A 19,393-nucleotide genomic window follows, 5' to 3' on the forward strand; every position below is an offset into this window, starting at 1 on the left:
AAATGCGAGGCCACCACCCCGCTGAACTTTTTTTAAACAGGGGGTGAATGTGGTAGTCGGTATTAGAGGTATTACGGTACCTCTGAATAATGCTGTAAGACCATAGGTGTGGGAGGTACCCGACACTGCTGTTTCATTGGTTAAGCCTGCCTGCTGGTTCCGCCCAGTAAGGTGGAGTATAAGAGCCCGTGTCTCCCCAGCAGCTGCCTTCTGTACCTGCGCTGCTGGGGAAAACATCTAGTGCAATAAAGCCTTCAATTGACTCCAATCTCACTTCTGGAGTTATTGATCGTGCATCACCATTTCACAATGAATATGGGAGCATTAAATAAAGGAGATGCTGGCATTAAACAAAGTTTCACTTACCGATTCTTTTCCGCACCAGAAACATCTTCGGCTCGAATGGCAATACTAGGATTTCCTATTAAATGTGAACAATAGGTTAAATTGCATCAATATCTTTCCAATATCTCTTCCTTAAAGAGGCATACAGATTCTCAAGTATGTATGCACATTTCAATGTAATTAATCCAAATCAATATATATATATATATAATATATATATATATATAATTATTTGCATTGATAAGGTTCTGACTTATGTCAGGTCATGTACTTCGTATTCTTGTTGCATTATCAAGTAAAGAGCCAAAAAAGACATTTAACAGGTAATGAAGTGAAACTGACAGTTTCAGGTTCTAATCTAGAATATGCAATAAACATCCTGCATAACGAGAGACAGAATCTAACCTGCACTGCGTGACTGGACAACACAATGTACTGTAAAGGCGGCTGCAGCGGATTCTGTCCTGCATAGAAGTGATGGGCAGCTCCTGCTGGTTGTGGAGTTCCTTTTGGGATGCAAAAAAATCTCTTCGCCATGCTGATGAAGCAGAGTTTCCCATTTTGTAAGTGGTACTGTTGGTAAAGATGTAGGGAGTAAGGTCCCAACTGTATCATATTCTGGGATATCCTTCAGTGTCCAATTTGAGGCTTCCAGCAATGTATCCATGCTTTTACTTTTTCTCAGCAATTTCACAATCTTATTTGGTGATTCATTGTGAAATCGTGCCCACATGGTACTGTGGCTTTTATCAGCAGATGTTGCCATATTGGTATTTTCCTATTTAAGGAAGAAACGGAGCATTATAATAATTCTTACACCACTGACAAAATGATGGATTTACAAAAACAAATAAGCACAACTCGTATTCTATTATCTCGAATCACAGAATTGCTACAGCACAGAAAGAGGCCATTCAGCTTTCCTAGTCCCATTCCCCCACTTTCTCCTGGTAGCTCTGCACATTCATCCTTTTCAGAAAAAAAATCTACTTCCCTCTTGAATGCTTTGATTGAACCTGTCTGCCCCACGCTACCAGGCGGCACATTCCAGATTTTAACACTCGCTACGTGGAAGTTTCTCATGTCTTCATCGCTTCTTTTCCCAATTACTTTGAATCTGTGCCCTCACTCTCAATTTTTCCACCCATGGAAGTTTTCCCTATCTACTCCATCCAGACCCCTCATGATTTTGAATACCGTTTATCAAATCTCCTCTCAACTTTATCTCCCAATTTCTTCAATCTATCTAGGTAACTGAACTTGAAGGAGTACCATTATGCCAGGTAGTGTACTAAGGTGAAGCTGTGTCTTTTTATGGCTCTAAAGTCTAAAGGAGTTTAAGTAAACAATGTTAATTCATATGCTGGTTGTTATAAGGGGTATTATATTTATTCTGTAAAAGGACACTATTACCAACAGAACTCATTGATCTTTTAATGCAATTGGCACTGATTCCATGGGTTGCATAGGAAAACAAAATTGATCAAACTACTTTGCCATCAGCAGAAAATACCACTATTTTCACCAGCATATTTGATCAAAGTATTTCACAGTAATTTCAAAGATGTAAATTGAAAACGGAGTATACCAAGGAACTCAATTTCACTGAAATGAAGCTAAGCAACTCACTTGCGTTCCCCGCTGACGGCAGGGGCTATCCTAAAACTTCAGACCCAGTAAAACAATATGCTATTGGTGGCTGGCCACAATATTCTCAATTGGGAAGCCGTTTGAGATAATTAAACAAAGAAGGAAATAACCTCAACAGTTACCTCCCGTAAAGGTTGAGGTTATTCATTAAGGCTCTACCTTCTCAACCTTGCCCATCGCCTGAGGTGTGGTGATCCTCAGCTTAAAATCATCACCGGTCAGCTCTCCCCTCATAGGGGAGAGTGGCGTATGGTCATCTGGGACTGTGGCGACTTAAGAAATACAAAACAAAATTCAACAATGTAGTTTGGTTCAATATTTTCTAATTAATTGACTATTTAGTTCCAAATGAGCATAGTCTCTGTGGAAAATCTAGTTAATCGACACGAAGGAAAACTGATGAGATTTGGTTCAAAATAAGGCATTGAGGCACAATTGGGAGTTACTGTATGGACTGATAATATAACATGTTGGCTATTCCCTGTGAATGCCGCTCTAAAGTTTCATAGCTCTGGCACCAAGCATTTTAAATATTAATCAAAGCACAGTATGCACATGTGGAAATGTGAATGTAATGCACAAAGGGATAGTTCCCTTTATTGATGGCATCTTTAAAAATGTTCAGATTTTTGTTCCTAAATCCACCCTAAGTGACAGCAATTAATCTTCTCTGGGAAACTAGGTTACACTATTGTCATGCCCAGTGAAGGCATGTCTTACTTATAATTTCAAAGTTTGGTCGGTGTTCACGTGGAAGCTTCTAGAATTGTCTTTTTTTAAATGGATTAGGATGGCTGCCAAAGGGTCAGGTAACCTCTGCAACTTCAACGCAAATAGGTAACTCTTTCAACTTCAACACCTATCTCAAGCTTCTGGAAAGTTCCTAATTGAGTCATCCTGGGTGTGAGACTTCCCCTTGAATGGACATACCTGGACAACACCTCTTTGTAGAATTCACACCCGTCATTGTTCAAAGTTCACTCCAGAATCAACCGACTTTTATACTCTTATGGGTTAGATTTTCAACTTTGAGGTGGATAGCGTGAGTCAGGAAATTTCCCAGCTACGGAGAAAGTGCATGCAAATGCGGAATGATCATTGCAGGTGAAGCAGGTATGCTGGAGCCAGGCTCACCGCAATCCTCAAAGAGTTTGGAGGCAGCCAGAGGGGCTGCCGGGTGTGGGGCTAGGTTGGTTAAAACCTGGGACTTTGTCCCAATTATAATTAAAATAGTAAGGCTCTCACCCCTTCAATGTCACACACTTTCCGTGCCCCACTCATGCTCTCCACTCACCCCATGGCCCATCGTGCCAAGCTATGCCCCTCCGCCCACCCCCATGGTTCCTCATACCCACCATACCAAGTATGGCACTTCCATGCCCATTCACCCGCTATACACTCTGTGTAGAACCAATTGAGTCATAAAAATGCTTTTATTGCAAATCAATAGAAGTGTCAATCATCCAGACCCTTTAAAGTATAATAGCAGTACCAACTGAAAGCACATGAAATCGCTTTATCTTGTGTATTCAAGTGGTCTCTGGGCTCTTGGCCAAGAATGCATTATGAGGCTTGGCAAGAGTTGTCAAGTGCTTGCACTTTCTGCTGTTGATATTTTAAATGGTCTGGATGATTGCCATTTTTATTGGTCTATCGTAAAAGCAATTTTTATCAATTATTTTTTAGTGTTTTTTTTTAAAGATATCCTATTGTCACTACCAGGTTACTTGTTTCTACACAAAAGTGTATAGGGAGTGAACGGGCACAGCTGTCCATGTTGGAGGAGGGGTTGGCAGAGAGGCATAGCTAGGAATGGGGCGCATGAGGCGCCATGGGAATTGGTGCAAGGGAATAGTATGGTATGGGAAACATGGGGTGGTTGGAGGGGCACAGCTTGGCATGGGACATGGTTAATACAATTTCAACTTACCTTTCAAAAAGTTCCTTCATCCGGACTATGAACTATGTCACCTTTGAGGTGTTGTGAACCACAGTGATTTGAAGGGCTGGCCAGACTTGACAAAAATTGAAGTCCTTCACAAGGACTCGGATATGCTTATCTCCTCAATGGGACCAGCTAGGTCAGGCATGCTGGATGTTAGGTTTGCAACCTGAAGAGGCCCATGCCCTTAAAACAGCACTGCTGAAAATCGGAAACCCTGGGAATGAGGATTGAAATACTGGAATCGGGCCCCAGCCACTACTTTTTCACTTTCACGGAGTCTCCCCAACTTTATGAAAATCCATCCTTAAGTCACCAAATTTGGAATTTAACAAAAGAGAGCTGACATGGCCGGTTATCGACAATTTACGTGAAATACCTCCATCTCCTATTGTATAGTGAAGTTTTTCGATTCCCAAACCGTTCTGGTTAGACAATACAATGGAGTGTAGATTAATTTGTTCTTAAGGGCAGCACGGTAGCATTGTGGATAGCACAATTGCTTCAAAGCTCCAGGGTCCCAGGTTCGATTCCGGCTTGGGTCATAGTCTGTGCGGAGTCTGCACATCCTCCCCGTGTGTGCGTGGGTTTCCTCCGGGTGCTCCGGTTTCCTCCCACAGTCCAAAGACGTGCAGGTTAGGTGGATTGGCCATGACGGGTGCTCCGGTTTCCACCCACAGTCCAAAGATGTGCAGGTTAGGTGGATTAGCCATGATAAATTGCCCTTAGTGTCCAAAATTGCCCTTAGTGTTGGGTGGGGTTACTGGGTTATGGGGATAAGGTGGCGGTGTTAACCTTGGGTAGGGTGCTCTTTCCAAGAGCGGTGCAAACTCAATGGGCCGAATGGCCTCCTTCTGCACTGTAAATTCTATGATAATCTATGACAAAGGTTTGGCACAGCATCGTGGGCCGAAGGACCTGTTCTGTGCTGTATTTTTCTATGTTCTATGTTCTACTTGTACTGGTCATGTGGAACCAGCTGCAGCTAATGAGTTTTGATCTAAAGACATAGAAAAGACCTGTGCAGTCTGCAGAAGACACTGCAAACCATAGCAGTTGTAGAAAAGGCAGTGTTATCTTTGCATTTTAAGGAACCGGAGGTTGTAAACTCTTTAAAAGCCTTCCAGCCTAATTCCTCAATCCAAGTCCACCTGTTAAAGAAAATTAGAATTCCTGATACAAACAAGTGCCTCACGTCATGACCTGCATAACCTTTGTCTCTTCAAGGAAATCCTGTAATGAACCTAATATCTGACTCCAGGATCGGAATTCATCTAAACTACAATGCAAGTATGGAAAACACTGCCTTCTTCATCAGACCTGCAAAGACACTTTTCCTACAATGAGCTATGCACTTGAACTATATTTTGCTTTCAACTTGTAAAAATGCTTTATTCCCTTAACTGTATCATATCTCTAGTGGGTGAACAGGAATGTTTCATTTAGACTTGGGTGAGTGTGTGAACAAATTATCTTCTTTATCGCTAAGCCCATAAAAGACTGCTGCAGGGTCATTAAATTGAGCTGATTCTAATAGGGGCTCAGAAATACATGCATCCACCTTTTCAAAAAGAAAACACACAGATTACAGGCAGGAAGGGAAGGGAATTGGGAGTTTCAAGTTATCTCTCCTCCCTTGTCCGTAACACTATGTAAAGTCTGAAGCAACACTGAAGGTGTGATAATGCCAAGTATAATGGGCTGGTGAATCCCTAGTTTTCTCAGCTCCTTTTGATAATGTAATGAAGGTGTCACGTTCACACCTTGCCCATGCCAGGGCACCAAAACATGTCCAATTGCTCTCTCAATAAGAACCTTACTTCTTTGGAAACTAGATTATGAATATTGCATATATGTGTACAGTATAAACATGACATATTGTAGTTAGCTAGCATACTGCCAATAAAGAAACAAACTGTTCAGAATTTAAGATGGCCGAGCCTCTCTCCCACAAAAGTAGATTGGCTGAAGAGATCAATGATGCACGATCAATAACTCCCGAAGCGAGATTGTAGGACAATTGAAGGCTTTATTGAACTAGATGTTTCCCCCAGCAGCGCAGGTACAGAATGCAGTAGCTAGGGAAACACAGACCCTTATACTCAGCCTTTCTGGGCGGAACCAGCAGGCAGGCTTCACCAATGATCTTACAGTATCAGGTACCTCCAACCTAGGTACAGTAATACCCCTAATACCGGCTACCACATTCACCCCATTAAAAAAAAAAAGAGTCCGGCAGGTTGGTGGTCTTGCGTTGTACAGTGGTGGAGGTTATGCCGATACCCATCGGTGGTACAGTGTTTTGCCTTTTTTCATGTCACTCAAATTATTTACAGGTATTTATTTACAGATACATTTCATAATGAAGCTATTAGTCGATTGGGGGCCCTGGTCGGCCTTTGTGATCGTCGCAGTCTCGGAGGTGATGCAGGCGCCAGCTCGGGCATCCGTGACTCCAGGAGCGTGGCGTCTTCAGCTGCTTCACCCCTGGGTAGGACCAATGGAAGGACCAATCCCCCTGGGAAGGGGGCAGCCGTGGGGTGCGCCGGTGGGAGGGTGAGTGGGGTTGGTGAGGGGGATCTAGCGGGCGCCAGGTCCCGGATGGAGACAGTATCCTGCCAGCTGTCACATAGGGGTAGGCCACATAGGCGTACTGAGGATGAGCATGAAGGAGGTGTACCCTCTCGACCAGCGGGTCCAACATATGCGTCCGCATCTGTTTGCGGAGCAGAACGGGTCCAGGAACTGCCAGCCAGGTTGGGAGCGAGGTCCCGGAAGAGGACTTCCTAGGGAAGACAAGGAGACGTTCATGAGGTGTTTCGTTGGTCGTGGCACACAGAAGTGATCGAATGGAGTGGAGTGCATCGGGGAGGACCTTCAGCGGGAGACTGGGAGATTCCTGGACCGTAGGGCCAGTAGGATGGTCTTCCAGACCGCTCCGTTCTCCCTCTCTCTCTCCACCTGCCCGTTTCCCCGGGGGTTGTAACTGGTCGTCCTGCTCAAGGCAATGCCCTTACTAAGCAGGAATTGACGCGGCACTTCGCTCATGAAGGAGGACCCCTATCGCTGTGGACGTAGGCGAAGAAACCTAACAGGGTAAAGATGCTGTGGAGAGCTTTAATGACGGTGGCAGCGGTCATGTCGGGACAGGGGATGATGAACGGGAACCGGAGGTACTCGTCAATCACGTTCAAGAAGTAAGTGTTGCGGTCGGTGGAAGGGAGGGTTCCTCTGAAGTCCATGCGGAGGTGTCCAAAGGGGCGGGAAGCCTTCACCAGGTGCACTTTCTCTGGTCGGTAGAAGTGCGGCTTGCACTCCGCGCAGATGTGGCAGTTCCTGGTGACGGTCCTGACCTCCTCGATGGAGTAGGGCAGGTTGCGAGTTTTGATAAAATGGAAGAAACGAGTGACCCCCGGGTGGCAGAGGTCATCGTGAAGGGTCCGGGGTCCGTCCACTCGTGAGTTGGCACATGTGCCGCGGGATAGGGCATCAGGAGCCTCGTTGAGCTTCCCGGGACGATACAAGATCTCGTAGTTGTAGGTGGAGAGCTCGATCCTCCACCGTAAGATCTTATCGTTCTTTATCTTTCCCCGCTGTGCATTATTGAACATGAAAGCTACCGACCGTTGGTCAGTGAGGCGCGTGAATCTCCTGCCCGTCAGGTAACGCCTCCAATTCCGCACAGCTTCTACTATGGCTTGGGCCTCCTTTTCAACGGAGGAATGACGGATTTTGGAGGTATGGACAGGGTGCGTGAGAAGGCGGCCACGGGCCTGCCCGCATGGTTGAGGGTGGCCGCCAGAGCTACGTCGGATGCGTTGCTCCCCACCTCGAAGGGAAGGGACTCCGATTGTGTGCATCGTGGCCTTTGCAATGTCTGCCTTTATGCGATTGAAGGCCTGCCGGGCCTCTGCCGACAGGGGGAAAACCGAGGGTTGGATTAGTGGGCGGGTCTTGTCCGCATAATTGGGGACCCACTAGACGTAATATGAGAAAAACCCCAGACAACGTTTCAGGGCCTTGGAGCAGTGGGGGAGGGGAAACTCCATGAGGGGGCACATGCTTTAGGGGTAGGGGCCTATGACTCTATCGTGCACTACATAGCCAAGGATGGCTAGACGATCGGCGCTGAATACGCATTTCTCCTTGTTATAGGTCAGGTTCAGGAGATTGGCGCAATGGAGGAATTTGCGGAGGTTGGTGTCATGGTCCTGTTGGTCGTGGCCGCAGATGGTGACATTGTCGAGGTACGGAAACGTAGCCCGCAAACAGTACCGGTCAACCATTCGGTCCATCTCGCGTTGGAAGACCGAGACCCCGTTTGTGACACCGAAGGGAACCCTTAGGAAGTGGTAGAGCTGCCCATCTGCTTCGAATGCAGTGTACTTGCGGTCATCTGCGCGAATGGGGAGCTAGTGGTAGGCGGATTTGAGGTCCACCGTGGAATAGACCTTATATTGTGCAATCTGATTGACCAAATCAGATATGCGGGGGAGAGGGTACGTGTCGAGCTGCATATACCTGTTGATGGTCTGACTGTAATCGATGACCATCCTGTACTTCTCCCCGGTCTTTACAACCACTACTTGAGTTCTCCAGGGGCTGTTGCTAGCCTCGATAATACCTTCCTTCAGTAACCGCTGGACTTCCTGGGCACTGTACCGTCTGCTCCTGGTGGCGACGGGTTTGCAATCAGGGGTGAGGTTTGCAAACAGGGAAGGTGGGTCGACCTTGAGGGACGCGAGACTGCGGACAGTGAGAGGGGGTATAGGGCCGCCGAATTTAAATGTTAAGCTCTGGAGGTTACATTGGAAGTCCAATCCCAGGCATGTGGCACCGCAGAGGTGAGGGAGGATGTAGAGTCGGAAATTCTTAAACTCTCTTCCCTGGACTGTGAGGTTAGCTATGCAGTACCCCTTGATCTCTACAGAGTGAGACCCGGAGGCCAGGGAGATTTTCTGGTTAACTGGGTGTAAAGTGAGTGAGCAGCGCCTTACTGTATTGGGGTGTATAAAGCTCTCTGTGCTCCCTGAATCGATCAGGCAGGTTGTCGTGCCCATTGATGAGTACAGTCGTCGTAGCGGTTGAAAGAGTTTGGGGCAGAGACTGGTCCAGTGTCACCGAGACGAGTCGTGGCAGAAGCTGATGGATCTCCTCAAGCGGTGTGCATTCACCCGAATCGGGGTCTTGAGACTCCAGCCAAGATGGTTCGCACATGGCAGAGGGTGGGCAAGATGGCAGCGCCCATGAATTGCACGTGGTCTCTGGGGGACAAGATGGCAGCGGCCGGGGTCCGCACGTGGCTCGAAGATGGCAGCCCCGGTTCACCTGTGGAGACAGCGGCAACCACTTGGGCCTGGCATACCGCCACGAAATGCCCCTTCTTCCCACAGCCCTTGCAAGTTGCGGATCGGGCCGGGCAGCGTTGCCGGGGGTACTTTGCTTGCTCGCAAAAATAACATCAGGGCCCCCCGGGGTTGCCTGGCAGCCACGCGGTACAAGCTTGTGCGGGGTTGGGGGATGCGTCGGAATCAGCTGTGGGTGGGGTCCATGCTGCCCATGGGGCTACCGCGCGGTCGAGGTCATACACTCGGGAGGCTACGTCTAAGGAGCTTGCGAGTGCCCGTGCCTCCTTGAGACTCAGCGTCTCCTTTTCCAGCAGCCACTGGCGGATTTGAGAGGACAGCATACCTGCAACGAAGGCGTCCCGGATTAAAAGTTCGGTGTGGTCGTTGGCTGAAACTTGCCGACAGTCACAGTTCCTACCTAGTACTAGCAGTGCGCTGTAGAATTAGTCTAGCGATTCCCCCAGAATTTGTCGTCTGGTAGCTAGAAGATGTCGGGCGTAAACCTGATTTACTGGGCGAATGTAGTGTCCTTTCAACAGGGTCATCGCGGTCTCGAAACCGTCCGCGTCCTTGATGAGCGTGTAGATTTCTGGGCTCACCCTTGAGTGGAGAACTTGCAGTTTCTGGTCCTCCATGGGTGTAGTCGTCCTGATGTATCCGTTGAAGCACACCAGCCAGTGTTTAAAGGTCACCGCTGAGTTTGCCGCGTGGGGCTAAGTTGTAGACACTCCGGCTTGATGCGGAGCTCCATTCTTCAAATCTAGTTCAATAAATTGATGCACGATCAATAACTCCCAAAGCGAGATTGTAGGACAATTGAAGGCTTTATTGAACTAGATGTTTCCCCCAGCAGCGCAGGTACAGAATGCAGCATCTAGGGAAACACAGACTCTTATACTCCGCCTTTCTGGGCGGAACCAGCAGGCAGGCTTCACAAATGATCTTACATATTAGGTACCTCCAACACCAATGATCTTACAGCATCAGATACCTCCAACCTAGGTACAGTAATACCCCTAATACCGACTACCACAATCAACATCATTAATCTTTTTGGGTGTAGCTCTCGGGGACAATACTGCAGTCAGTTCGAGGCATGGCACCTGATTAAGGGTTTATTGATCTTGGAAGAGATGTTAGGAACTAGATATAGTTTTGGGGAAAGTATATTTGTATTTTGTGGGTGTTGGAAACAAGATATAGCTTTAAGTTTAATTTATATTGTTTATTTGTGTTAAGAAAGGTGAAACCTGAATTTGGTTTCATTATAGAGTTTTTCTTCAAGAGGAATACAGGAAGCCTTCAGGCCCTATTTGTATACATGTATTGTTAATGACATTTTGCAACCTTTGAAGTGAAGAGATGGGTTACCAAGGTGGTTGTAATTTAGGAAATTTAAAACAAATACAAAAAGTAGAAAAATCTGTGTTGCCTACAAACCAGAGATCAGAGAAAAGACTCACATTGAGACAGGAAAAGCAGTTTAGTTGATATAGCTATACCATAGAGCAATATTTTTCAAACTATTTTTCCAACGACCCATTTTTACAAATGACAAACTCTCGCGACCCAAGCCACATTCACAATAGATTCTACATAGTTACGTTTAAAAACGTCATACTCATTGTCGGCACTTCTGTATTATTAAAAGTAGACTTCCAGGGCAGCACGATGGCACAGTGGTTGGCACTGCTGCCTCATGGCACCGAGGTCCAAGGTTCAATCCCGGCTCTGGGTCACCGTCCATGTGGAGTTTGCACATTCTCCCTGTGTTTGCGTGGGTTTCTCCCCCACAACCCAAAGATGTGCAGGGTAGGTGGATTTGCCACGCTAAATTGCCTCTTTATTGGAAAAAATGAACTGGGTACACTAAATTTAAAAAAAAATTAAAAGTAGACTTCCCATGAAGGCCACGGTGAGTGGTCACATTTGACAGCTACCACTTTTGGTGGTGTTTTGGGGCCTTTCCCCCGATTAGCGTGCGGATGTTTTGATGGAAAAAGGTGGAGTGGTGGAAGAAAAATTTGTTCCACCAGTGGATGGATTCTTGGACCAGAAGTGCTTTTAGTTGAAAGGAGCTGTCAGAGCGAGAAACTTTGCCTGTAACACAGGGGAAGATGGCGGAGGGCAAGGGATCGGCCCTACCATCTCCGTGGTCTATGGAGCAGCTGGTGGACTTGTTGAACGAGAAGTTCACCCAGCAGAGAAAGGAGCCTCTGGAGGACCTGGCGAGAACGGTGGATCCGCTTAAGGCGGGGATTGACCATATGGAGTTGAGGCTGGAGTCTGAAAGCCAGGCGATCCAGAAGGTGGAGAAGACAGTGGGGGAGCACGAGGGGCAGCTTACTTCGTTGGCGGCCGAGATTGGGGTATTGCGAGATATCCAGAAGAGGCTTCAGGAGAAGATGGAAGATCTGGAGAAACGCTCCCATCAGATTGTAGGGTTGCCTGAGGGCACTGAGGGAGCGGACACTGGCTCGTATGGAGCCAAGATGCTGGAGAAGTTGCTGGGAGAGGGGGTCTTGGAGGTGGACAGGGCACTGATGAGGAAGCCGCAGGATAACGAGTCGCCAACGGTTATGGTGGTGCGGTTGCACCAGTTCCTTGATAAGGAACGGATCCTGAGGTGGGCCAGGCAGACAAGACTACCTGGGAGAGCAGCGAACTTCGGTGCGGAGCTAGCCAAGGAGAGTAGGCTTTAACGGAGTGAAGGCTGCTCTCTTTAAGAAGGGGACGGAAGTTCGGGATGCTGTAACCGCCCGGCCTCTGGGTGACCTACAATGGCCGGTAATGCTATTTTGGGTCACCGGAGGAAGCGATGGTATTTGTGAGAGACAATGGACTGGCAGGAGAAGGAGGACATTGAACTTTGGAGGTGGTGTTTGGGGAGGTTGGTTCTCCCTGTCCGGGAAGTCCTCCCCCTTCTTTCTTCTCGGTTTTTTTTCTCCTGGAGGAGGTTGTTGGATTCTTTTTTCTTTTGGGGAGGGTCGTAGGTGAGTACATTGGTTTGTTTTGTTCTCTCGGGGCCATTGTCCTTTTGTGAGGGTTGTTTTTTCTTTCTATATTTGATTGTTTATATTGTTTTTGCACCAAGATAGTGTTTGAGCCGGGGGGCGGGGCTACCAGGCTAGCTGGGCGGGCTAGTTCACGGAAGTGCACCAAGGGGTGAGCAGGTGATCAGAGTGCTGATGGGGGTTGAGATTATTGTTCTGTGGGGGGAGGGGGGGGCACTGCTGACAGGGTAGGGAATTTTGAAATATTGTTTGAAGGGGGTTAATGACGGTGGAGGGGGGGGGGGGGGGGGGGGGGGGGAGAGAAACAGTCCCCGACCAGGCTGATCACATGGAATGTGAGAGGGTTGAATGGCCGGTCAAGATGTCCCGCATGCTGGAGTATTTGAGGAGCTTAAGGGCAGATGTGGCATTCTAGCAGAAAATGCACCTGAAGATCAGGGATCAAACTAGGCTCAGGAAAGGGTGGGAAGGGCAGGTCTTTCATTCAGGATTAGATTTGAAGATGAGAGGGGTGGCGGTCTTGATAAATAAGCGGGTCCCGGACCTGGACTCGCAACCGGTTGGGGGGGCTGATTTTAACACGGTTCTTGAGCCGAAATTGGATAGTTGAGTCCGAGGAGGGTATCAACAGTATTGAAAGTGCATGGAGCATATGGGGGGCATGGACCCGTGGAGGTTTTGGGAAGCCGAGGGTGAAGGAATTTTAGTTTTTCTCCCATGTATATAGGGTGCACTCCCGGATCGACTATTTTGTGATGTTCAGGACGTTGTTGGCAGGGGTGGTCAGTTCGGAGTACTCGGCGATTATGGTTTCAGACCAACGCCACATTGGGTGGACTTGCAGGTGAATCGGCGGGGGCCGCAGTGGAGGTTGGATGCGGGGCTGTTAGCAGATGAGGAGGTTTGTGAACGGATGAGGGCTGCTATTCAGGGATATGTGGATCTGAAAGACATGGGGGAAGTTTCGGCCACCACGCTATGGCAGGCATGGGTCAGGGGGGAGTTTACTTCAATACAGGCGCATAAACAAGACGGAGGTGGCGGAGATGGCGAGGTTAGTGGATTAGATTCTGCAGGTGGATAGGAGGTATTCGGAGGCGGGGATGTTGAGGGAGCTTCAGATGGAGTTTGGTATGATTTCCACAATAAGGCGGTAGGGCAGTTGAGGGCCAGGGGTGCAGTCTATGAATATGGGGAAAAGGCGGGCAAGGACGTTGGCACATCAATTGAGGAAGCAGGAAGTGGTGAGTGAGATCGGAAAGGTAAAGGATAGGAGGGGGAATACGGTCTTGGACCCAGTGGAGGTGAATGGGGTGTTCGGGGACTTATAAGACTGTATGAGTCGGAACCTCTGGCTGGGGTAGAAGGAACGAGGCGTTTTTTGGATGGCTCTCACAAACTTGATGAATTATTACTGGACAGTGGATGGAGGCAGCCTCTTGCAAGGACTCGTGTTTAGGGGCGCTGTTAACGGCTCCTCTGCCATTCTTGCCGGCCAGGTATTCCACAATTGATTGATTGATTGATTTGATTTATTGTCACATGTACCGAAGTACAGTGAAAAGTATTTTTCTGCGGCCGAGGAATATGCACAGTATGTACAGAGTAGATACAAGAATAATCAACAGAGAACATTGACTAATGGTACATCGACAAAACAGTGATTGGTTACAGTGCGGAACAAGGGGCCAAAAAAAGCAAACACATGAGCAAGAGCAGCATAGGGCGTCATGAATAGTGTTTTTACAGGGAACAGATCAGTCTGAGGGGGAGTCGTTGATGAGTCTTGTAGCTGTGGGGAAGCTGTCCCTATGTCTGGATGTGCGAGTCTTCAGACTTCTGACTGATGGAAGGGTCTAGAAAAAGGCAATGCAAGCCCGGTGGTGTTGGCGGCCCTGAGGGTGTGGTGACAGTGGTGGCAGCATCTGAGGCTGGAGGGGGGTAGGGGGCCTCAGTTTAGGCACCGATCTGTGAGAAACATAGGTTTGCTTCGGGGGGACTGGCCAGGGGGGTTTCGGGGGTGGCAATGGGCAGGGATTGAGAGGTTTGGGGATCTATTCCTGGTGGGCAGCTTTTCAAGCTGGATTGGCTGGAGGAGAAATTTGAGCTCCCCACCGAGAATGGATTTTGTCAGGAAGCAGGTGCCGGCCTTTCCTCACCTGCCACCCCAGGGGCTGTAGGACAAGGTGGTGTTCAAAACAGGTGCAGGGGAGGGTAGAGTTTCTAAAATATAGGGATTGGAGTGGGAGGCAGCTCCGATTGGGGCAGCGAAGCATAAATGGGAGGAAGAGTTAGGGAGGGAGGTGGAGGCTGGGCTGTGGGAGGGGGCTTTGAGTAGGGTGAACGCATCCTTGTCGCGTGCTAGGCTTAGTTTAAAGTGGTTCATAGGGCACACATGACTGTGGCTAGGATGAGCAGGTTTTTTGAAGGAGTGGAGGATAAGTGTGGGCCGCGAATCATATCCACGTTTAGGGCCTGTCTTAAGTTTGGGGGATTCTGGCAGGGGTTTGCTGACATTATGTCAGAGGTCTTGAGGGTGAAGGTGGTCCCGAGTCCAGAAGTGGCGATTTTTGGAGTGTCAGAAGACCTGGGAGTTCAGGGGGGCAAGAGAGGCCGATGTCCTGGCCTTTGCCTCCCTGATAGCCTGGAGATGGATCTTATTGGAATGGTGGGACCCAGAGCCGCCGAAACCGGGTGTTTGGGTGAGCGACCAGGTGGAGTTCCTCAGGCTGGAGAAGATAAAGTTCACCTTGAGAAGCTCTGTGGATGGGTTTGCTCTGAGATGGCAGTAGTTCATCGGCTTGTTTGAAAATCACCCGAGGAAGGAGCTGCGCTCCGAAAGCTAGTGATTTGAAACAAACCTGTTGGACTTTAACCTTGTGTTGTAAGACTTCTTACTGTGCCCACCCCTGTCCAAAGCCAGCATCTCCACATCACTTCTTTGAAAATAGTTAGGGTGTCAGCCGGGGTTAGGAAATTAAACTTAAAACTTCCACTTCAGAAACCGGTTTGGGTGAGCGACCAGGTGGAATTCCTCAGGCTGGAGAAGATAAAGTTTGCCTTGAGAGGCTCTGTGGACGGGTTTGCTCTATGATGGCAGCAGTTCATCGGCTTCTTTGAAAATCACCCGAGGAAGGAGCTGCGCTCCGGAAGCTAGTGATTTGAAACAAACCTGTTGGACTTTAACCTTGTGTTGTAAGACTTCTTACTTTGCTCACCCCAGTCCAACGCCAACATCTCCACATCACTTCTTTGAAAATAGTTAGGATGTCAGTCAGGGTTAGGAAATTAAACTTAAAACTTCCACTTCAGAAACCGGAGCCCAACAAACTGCTCCAACTACGCTGTGGCCCAGAGAGGCAAGGAAGTGCATGGCACCGGCTTCTACATCAGCCTTGTGGTCAAACTGTACTGCAGTGAGATCTTACTGTTGGAGGGCATTTTGTGATACTGGACTATGATATAAATTATAGGTGGCCCTGTAACTCCATTTGTGCTCCTATATTACTTTTGAATAGTTCTGATGAAACACAAGGTACTCATTGGCTTAGATGCCTGTTTAAAAGAGGCAATTTGTAGAAATAGATAGCGTATACACGATGCTGTTAATATCAGAAGACACAAAATGGCTGTTAGCTATTTTGTGATATAAAATGGCTGAACAAGCCACATTCCTTGTAAACTGTCCAATGAGCCCCAAGCGTGGGTATGTATAGAGAGTGTCCCAACAGCCGCTGATAACAGCTTCACAGAACAAGACATGCAATGTATCCTTGATAAGCTCAAGATCTACCGCTGTAGACAGGACACATTATGTTAGTTTTGAATGTATGAAGTATGGGGAGGGTAAGACAACACCCACTTTAACCATATATGTGATAATTGGGTGTGCCAGGAAAATTGATTGACTGCATGTGGTGAATGTGTAAATACTGTTAATTCACCAGTATACTGTGTTACACTATACCATGTTATTAACCCTGTGGGCTCCATCTATGGACCAGTGTGGCTTCACCCACAGGGGAAGATGTGAAGCATGTATGGGCTCCGCCAATGGTCCCGCCCCTTATAGGAAGTATAAGAGCAGCAGACCTGCGGGACCGCCTTCAGTATTGTACCGGTCGCAGTCAGGCAAAGTTGTAAGCTGACTAAAACCACTGTTTACTTCGACACGAGTCTTCGAGTGAATTGATGGTCACATCAATTTAATCAGCTTAAAGAACTACTATGGAGTCAGCCCTCAAACCTGACAGACTGGAACTCGATCCACAGGCCGCGGAGGCGAAAGAAATTTGTTCACATTGGCTTCGGTGTTTCAAGGCCGGCCTGGCCGCATAGTCGACATCATCCGTCACGGACGAACAGAAATTGAGTCTCCTCCACGCACAGGTGAGCCATCGCATTTCTGCCCAACTTGACTAAGCCACCTCCTATACTGAGGCCCTCGCGATACTCGAACGCATCTACGTGCAGCCTGTGAATGAAGTCTACGCGCGACATATCTTCACCACTCGCCGCCATCGCCCTGGGGAATCGCTAGATGACTATCTGCGCGACCTCAAAGCCCTCGCGTGCGACTCTAACTATCAGGCCGTTACAGACACTCAGCACATGGAACTCGCCGTCCGAGATGTTTACGTTGTGGGGGTCCGATCGAACTATGTGAGGCAGCGCCTGCTCGAAAAAGGGGCCCAGGAGGACACGGTAAAACTGGCGACCTCACTGGTGGTCGCTTTTCAGAGTCTCACAGCGTTCCCAGCTGATCACGCGACTCCCTCGTGGGCCCCCGACCAGAGACTACCCCAGGCCTGTGCCGCGCGGCCGCCCACCCACCACGGGGGGCTATCTTGCCATTTTTGCGGCCAGCCTCAACACCCCCGGCAACAATGCCCGGCCCGCAACGTGAACTGCAGCAGCTACGGGCGAAAAGGACACTTCGCAAAGGTCTGCCTGGCCAAGCCTAAACACTCGAACTCGAACACACAGACTCAATCAACCGACTCTCAGGCCGCAGACCCCGTAATGTGGCAACGTGTCTGCCGACTTCGACTCCGCACAACGTGTGCGACTCACGGGGGCCACCATCTTGGCCATCCTCCCCCACACGGCCAGCCACGTGCGATCCATGGGGGCCGCCATCTTGGGCGCCATCTTCCTCACCGCCCGCCACGTGCGATCAACGGGGGCCATCATCTTGGCCACCACCTGCTACGCCGCTCGATGTGTACGACCTGCATGGACAGTCATCGCGGGGCTGCCCCAGCACCGCCAACCATGCCGCCGACTACCCTCAACTCAGTGCAGTCACCTTGGACCAGTCAAGACCCAAGCACCTTAAGAGCTCCATGATGGCCGTCCGGGTTAACGTATAAGAGACACCTGGTCTTTTAGACTCCGAGAGCACCGAGAGCTTTGTTCACCCGGATCTGGTAAGACGCTGTTCGCTCCCGATATTCCCGACGCAACAAACAATCTCCCTCGCCTCTGGGTCGCACTCAGTACAAATCCAAGGGCGCACTACTGCAACCTTAGCGATATAGGGCGCCGAGTATACTAATTTTCAACTGTACATGCTCCTAGACCTCTGCGCCCCTCTCCTCTTCGGACTCGATTTTCAGAGCAATCACAGGTGCCTAACTCTTAGTTTTGGCGGACCCCTGCCCCCACTCACCATATGCAGCCTCGCAACCCTAAAAATCAATCCCCCTCCCCTCTTCGCTAACCTCACCGCGGACTGCAAGCCAGTTTCTACTCGAAGCAGGAAGTATAGTATGCAGGACAGGGCATTTATTAGGTCCGAGGTCCGGCGTCTCTTGCGGGAAGGAGTCATAGAGGCCAGCAATAGCCCCTGGAGAGCTCAGGTGGTGGTCGTCAAGACTGGGGAAAAGTTCCGGATGGTGGTTGATTACAGCCAGACTATTAACCGGTTTACGTAACTTGATGCGTAACCCCTACCCGGATTGCAGACATGGTGAATCAGATCGCGCACTACCGCGTGTTCTCCACGGTGGATCTGAAGTCTGCATACCTCCAGCTCCTAATCCGCCCGGAGGATCGCCACTACACGGCATTTGAGGCAGACGGCCGACTTTTTCCATTTCCTCCGGGTCCCCTTTGGCGTCACGAACGGGGTTTCGGTGTTCCAACGAGCGATGGACCGAATGGTGGACCAGTATGGGCTGCGGGCCACGTTTCCGTACTTGGACGTCACCATCTGCGGCCATGATCAGCAGGACCACGACGTCAACCTCCACCGATTTCTCCAAACCGCCCAAGAACGTAACCTCACTTACAAGGAGAAATGCGGTTTTCGCACTACCAGGCTAGCCATCCTCGGCTACGTCGTGGAAAACGGGGTCCTAGGGCCCCGACCCTGACCGTATGTGCCCCCTCCTACAACTCCCTCTCCCTTACTGTCCCAAGGCCATCAAGAGGTGCCTTGGATGTTTTTCCTATTACGCCCAGTGGGTCCCCCAGTATGCGGACAAAGCCCGCCCACTATTTAAGGCCACCCTTTTCCCACCGTCAGCCGAGGATCGCCAGGCCTTCAACTGCATCAAGGCGGACATCGCGAAAGCCACCATGAGTACGGTGGACGAGTCTGTCCCCTTCCAGGTGGAAAGCGACGCATCAGAGGTCGCTCTCGCCGCCACCCTTAACCAAGCAGGCAGGCCGCTAGCGTTTTTTCACGCACCCTCTCCACCTCTGAACTTCAACACTCCTCGGTCGAAAAAGAAGCTCAAGTCATCGTGGAAGCCGTGCGGCACTGGAGGCACTACCTTGCTGGTAGGAGGTTTACCCTCATCACCGATCAAAGATCGGTTGCCTTCATGTTTGATAATTCGCAGCGGGGCAAGATCAAAAATGATAAGATCTTGAGGTGGAGGATCGAACTCTCCACCTATAATTACGATATAGTATATCGTCCTGGGAAGCTCAACGAGCCCCCAGATGCCCTGTCCCGCGGCACATGCACCGGCACGCAAGATGACCGACTACAGGCTATCCACGACGACCTCTGCCACCCGGGGGGTCACCCGGCTCGCCCATTACATCAAGGCCCGCAACCTGCCCTTCTCCACCGAGGAGGTCAA

The 19,393-nt window shown here is 49.3% G+C and overlaps 1 protein-coding gene across 3 annotated transcripts in view; it reads right to left on the bottom strand.

The window, feature by feature from the left end:
* Positions 1-19,393, bottom strand: part of LOC119955872 — a 163,189-nt gene that overhangs the window by 134,570 nt on the left and 9,226 nt on the right. For all 3 annotated transcript variants that reach the window (XM_038782515.1, XM_038782514.1, XM_038782516.1), the window contains exons 2-3: positions 751-1,123; positions 367-421 (exon numbers count right to left, since the gene is read on the bottom strand). In XM_038782515.1, the coding sequence (XP_038638443.1) occupies positions 367-421; positions 751-1,123 (428 nt within the window). The remainder of the gene's footprint in view (positions 1-366; positions 422-750; positions 1,124-19,393) is intronic.

The sequence above is a fragment of the Scyliorhinus canicula genome, chromosome 21 (genome assembly GCF_902713615.1).
Source record: "Scyliorhinus canicula chromosome 21, sScyCan1.1, whole genome shotgun sequence".
In the NCBI taxonomy this organism is placed as follows: domain Eukaryota; kingdom Metazoa; phylum Chordata; class Chondrichthyes; order Carcharhiniformes; family Scyliorhinidae; genus Scyliorhinus; species Scyliorhinus canicula.